Raw genomic sequence first — 5,373 nt, forward strand, 5'->3', positions numbered from 1 at the left:
ATTAAAAAACTCTAGTGCTCTAATGCAAAAGGAATATGATTTATGTGGGCAAACTCTCATCGGACATGAGTTTGTGCTTAGCCCAATGAAAATTATATGACACTGGTTTGGCTTTTTTATAGTCCATTTTGATCGCTAGCCATACTAGAACACCTTAAGATTTCTCATACAAAAAAAAAAAAAAAAACCTTAAGTTTTATTTGTGTTATGCTATTAGTATGGCAGTGTTCTTTTTTAGGATTGTTACTTGTAAATTACAGACTTCAAACATTACATCAAATTATCATAGAATAAAATTAGAGGGGAAACTGCTTACTAGATTACTAATCAAAGTTTATTGTACCAGATAACATAATAGCTTGCTACTATAATACAATCACAAGAGATAGAATACAGATATTTAGTACAAAGACCGCCATGACATTGGTAACCACCAAAGAATATACCAATCAACAAAATCAAAACAAGCTTGACGCCAACGAGGGTTGATGTGCAGGACTGCAATCGTTGCTAGAAATATAGTTGCACACGACATTCCAAAGCTCCATAAGAAGTCTTCTACAAAAGTTTCGTGGTGGTCTCCATCTCCTCCGTCTTTGGTAAGAGAACTAGGCGGCATCACTCGTGTTTGATTATGTAAGTCACTTCCCGGAAACCCAAATAGTCCAGGGTTCCCGAGATAGCTGCTCTCATCAAAGTCACCAAACTGTCCTGTAGCTGGCACTCTTCCAGACAAGTTGTTGTATGACACATTGAAGACAGCCAAGAAGTTGAGCTCAACTAGTTGGGATGGGATGTTGCTGCTCAAATTATTGAAGGAAAGGTCTAAACCCTCAATTTGTTTCAGATTGGAAAAGCTACTAGGAATGGGTCCTGATAAATAGTTATGTGAAAAATTCAAGGAATGGAGTTGTTCAAGCTCACCTAGTTCTGGCGGGATCAAACCCGTAAGTTTGTTGCATGACAAATCTAACACTGACATAGTTAGTACTTGCTTGGGTCCTGCATATGTGAGATAATCATTCTTTACGAGGACATTCACTTCTTCTGGATTTGTATACTCAGTATAAAAAGAATCAATTGATCTCCTTCCAAATGACATATTTTTGAAACATGCTGGTACCACTCCAGATAGGTTGTTGTGTGATATGTCTAATATATTTATATGAGCTAACTCACACAACTGTAAGGGTAACTGGCCTTGTAGTCGGTTACCACCTAGTTGGAGTACTTTCAAGTTTCGGAACTTACTATTAATCCAATATGGAAGCCGACCGGATACCTTGTTGTTGGAGATATCAAATGCTTGCAGATTCCTTGACTTAATAAGGGCATCCTTGATTTTCCCACCAAAATTATTGTTACTCAACTTTAACCAGGATAAAGAAGGTAGGTTCATATGGTCTGGAATTACTTCTCCTTGCAAATTATTGTTTGATAATCTCAAAGTCACTAAGGAGCTTAAGTTGCTGAGCAACCTGCTTGGTAATTCCCCAGAGAAGTTATTGTGGGACATATCCAATCCTTGTAGATTTGACATTTGACTGATTGAAGATGGAATTTGTCCTTCAAAAGAGTTCTCTGCCAAGTTTAATGTTTTAATGTTGGGGAGCACAAGACCAATAGTTTTAGGTAGCTCACCACAAAAACTATTATTTGAGATTGACAACTGTGTCATCTCATAAAGTGGTTTCGTATGGTGAGGAAGCTGAAGATTTCCTGTAAGAAAGTTGTTAAACAAGAACAAATCTTGAAGGTGAGAGTTATTGGTGAGCAACCAAGTTGGGAAAGATCCCACCAAGTTATTGCCGGAAAGGGCAATGCCATTCAGATTGTATTGATATGACAAAAATTTGGGAATAGTTCCATGTGGCTCATTCAACCTACAATCCCTTAAGTCTAAGAATTGCAACTGAAAAGTGGGTGTCCATAATGCATCTTCTGTTTGGACTTGTAATTTATTTCTTGATAGCCCTAAATATAGAAGCTTAGAGTGGTTGGCCAAAGAATGCATGGAAAATTTGCCCTCAAAGTTGTTATATGAGAGAACCAAGGATTGCAGGGATGTGAAGTTGTTAATACAAGGAGGTATGCTACCCTTGAACATATTATAAAAAAGATACAATTCCTGAAGATTCCTTAATCTACAAAGCCAAGTACCTGCAAGTGGTAATTGATTTACGATCAAGCTTAGAAAATGTGACATTAACTTTTTAGATTCGATCCTATATATATGTCACTTACAGTCTTACCTAACTAATTGCCAGGTTTAGATTCTATGCCTGACTTTGTTTGATAAATTGGGACATTAATTATAAGTTCACAATGTGAGAAGCAATTCAAGTAAGATGCACGAATTATGTTTTTTTTTTTTTTTTTTTTTTTTTTTTTTTTTTTTTTTTTTTTTTTTAAGTTGCAAAATTATAAAAATGCCACTAATGAAACTAATACATATTTTAAATAAGTTACAATTTTTGTTGATGATTGATCAAAATCCAAAATGGTCGTATTCGTATTATTATCTTCTCATTTGACAAATCTGTATATATATTCAAAATTTTATAATTTTTTACCAAAATATAAATTAAAATATTGATGTTATAAAATGTGCATTAATAAGTATGAAATCCTCAACTTTGTAATTAAAAAAGAATGGAGAAAGATAAGAAGTATGTATATACACGTGTGTGCGTCAAGTGGCTTGGTATGAGCTAATTAAACTATATACTACCTCCGTTTCTGAAAGTTCGACTCACTTACTATTTATGGGGTTAAAATAAAATAACTTTGACCACATTTAATTTAATGACTTATACTATATAAATTAATTAGCATAAGGGATCTTATTAGATTCTCCTTATTATAAATTTTTTCAAATATCAACGTTTTATAATTTTCACTTATACATAGCTGAAGATATTCATGCTCAAAGTTGTTCATTAGAGACCGCACAAATGCAAAGTGAGTCGACTTTCAAAAACGGAGGGAGTACTTCGTATATGAAACTATGAAAGAGTTGTGTGTTAAGCCATAGATGGCGACTTACCTTGGATATCACTAGAAAAATAATTGTAAGACAAATCCAGTACTCGTAGCTTCCACAAATTTGACAATTCTGTAACGACGAAGAAGATCCCAATAAATAGGAAGTATACAAAAATAAATAAAGAAAATGTGCCCTATGTTTTTTTAACTGTCCAATTTAAATAGGATGCATATCCTAATAATATAAAATTTTATGATGAATAATACCCTTTATATATTATCTACGAATATAAATTATATTTCTTCGTAAAAAGTTAATATTTAAAAATTATAAATTGAAAAGATTATAACAAGTTGGTATTTTTGCTGTCCATCTCAAAGACTGATTAAAAGATGTGTAACGTAGAAAAAAGCTTCAATTGAAACGTGCAATTACCTTGGTACAATGGGAAGCTGGATTCATTCAAATTAGCACTAGTGAGCCTCAATTTTCTGAGTGATGTGAGATCACTTACAGAGATGTGACCACTCCCTAAATTGTTGCCATTCAACTCCAAAACCCGTAAATTCTTCAAAGTGGAGATCTTTGTTGAACCTAATAATAAGAAAGACACTAGAATTGTCAATTACTAATATATATGCACTACTTAAACAGAACATAATAAATGCTATATTATACACTTTCTCATTGTATATTGCAATGCTATGATAATACCGTCATCCTCTACCAAGCCGTTGATGTCATTATACGACAAGTCGAGGGATATGAGTTGGCTAAACGGGCGGAACAATGACACATTGAATAGCCATGGCTTTTTCATTGCATCTTCATCATCTCTCGCCACTAATTGCCCGAGGATAAGCTTGGTAACGCGTCCAGAGGACACATTGCAGCGAACCTCAGACCATTTGCAACAATTAATCTCTCTGGGGTTGGACCATGGAATTGTCGAATTATTTGGGTTTGAATTATATGAATTCATATATGCCTTAAGTTCAAGTAAAGCAAGACGCTCCTCTTCTAAACAACATTCTACATGACCAAATTGAAGAACTAGAAAGGGTGTTACCAATAGTATTAACCATATCATGTATTTTTCCACTAATTTCCACCTAATCATCATGATTACTTCTAACACAGAGAATTAAGTGTTTAAACTCTTTATTTTTAACTTGTGAAGGTAATGCCTTTATATGCAGGGATCTCTATGCTAAGCGCAGGCTTAAGTTAAGTCAACTAAAGAGTCAATGGGTCAACTAATTAAAGAGTACGGAGAGTACTGATGGGGTGCCTTTATACTTTTTTTTTGTTTTTTGGAAAGAGGAGGTTCATATACTTAGACTAATTAAAATAGATTTAAATAATTACTTTTACTACTTACAATTTACAACATCAATGGTATAGGATTATTTAAACACCCAATATCCATTTCATTCTCTTTTATTGGGATGCAATAGCAACTAGATGCATAGCTGCTATTTGTTTGGAATACATATAGGAGGGCTAATTGGTAAATTCACTTAATTTTTGTGATTTTTTATTGCTATAGTGGTATTTTTAATGTACTATTATACTTACAATGGTATTTTTAATGTACTATTATACATGGATTTTATACAACTAGATTATAAGTTGTTTTAGTAGTACTATTTATAGTCATTATACGTAACAGTGGTACAAAATTTGTACCACTAGAAGAAAAAAAAATTCACCACTCTTTTGTCTTAGAGCAATATTATTGGAGAGGAATAGAGGATACTTATATCCTCTCTTCTACTCTCTCTCCTTTTCCTCTTTTCACACATCATATTCTCTTTGTTCCACATCATTTCCCACTATCTCCTTCCTCTTCCTCTTTCTATTTATTTTTCCACACATTAAAGAGGATCCTCTCTCCTTTCCTCACTCATACTTTATATACCCCACCACATATTATCTTTTTTAACAAAACATTTAATTTTAGAACAATTATAATTTCAAGTGATTAAAAAATAAATTAGCCTAATTAATTATTTTTTATTAATATTGATAAAATAATCGAGTTGTAACCTTTAAATAAATTATATTATTAAGGTAAAATTTGCATTAAATAACGATCAATACAAAGATAACTAGTAATGTTGTTGAAAATGGTAATGTTGTTGCTATATTCTATTTCGTTACTAGTAATGTTGTTGCTATATTCTATTTCATTGCATCTGGATGTTGTTGAAAATAGTGATTACTTGCACTTAATGTGTTTACATTGCGAGAAAAAAAGGTCTTCGCATGCGAAACCTACGTCGGAAATTATTTTCATTGTATACTGATAAATAAATGAAACATAACTAAAACAATTACAATTTTATTTGTTAAATATATAACATTGATAATTCACAAAAATAAAA

General features: G+C 32.6%; 1 protein-coding gene across 1 annotated transcript; it reads right to left on the minus strand.

Annotated features, from left to right (window-relative positions):
• Positions 1 to 296: 296 nt before the first annotated feature.
• LOC110698624 (LRR receptor-like serine/threonine-protein kinase FLS2) lies at positions 297 to 4,904 on the minus strand. Its single transcript, XM_021876091.1, has 4 exons — positions 3,701 to 4,904; positions 3,422 to 3,580; positions 3,047 to 3,115; positions 297 to 2,160 (listed from the first exon to the last, which is right to left on the minus strand). Exons 1-4 carry the CDS (start codon positions 4,107 to 4,109, stop codon positions 401 to 403), a joined length of 2,397 nt encoding a protein of 798 aa, XP_021731783.1. The 5' UTR covers positions 4,110 to 4,904; the 3' UTR covers positions 297 to 400.
• Positions 4,905 to 5,373: the final 469 nt, after the last annotated feature.

This window comes from Chenopodium quinoa, unplaced genomic scaffold, assembly GCF_001683475.1.
Source record: "Chenopodium quinoa cultivar QQ74 unplaced genomic scaffold, ASM168347v1, whole genome shotgun sequence".
NCBI lineage: Eukaryota > Viridiplantae > Streptophyta > Magnoliopsida > Caryophyllales > Amaranthaceae > Chenopodium > Chenopodium quinoa.

Bases quoted from the DNA above. Each gene is read 5' to 3' on its own strand.
- LOC110698624 (XM_021876091.1), bottom strand. From the start codon at position 4,109: ATGATGATTAGGTGGAAATTAGTGGAAAAATACATGATATGGTTAATA. The intron at 3,116-3,421 runs GTAATTGCACGT...TCGTCGTTACAG, and splicing joins CAGCTTCCCATTGTACCAAG to AATTGTCAAATTTGTGGAAG. The intron at 2,161-3,046 runs GTAAGTCGCCAT...TACCACTTGCAG, and splicing joins TTTTTCTAGTGATATCCAAG to GTACTTGGCTTTGTAGATTA.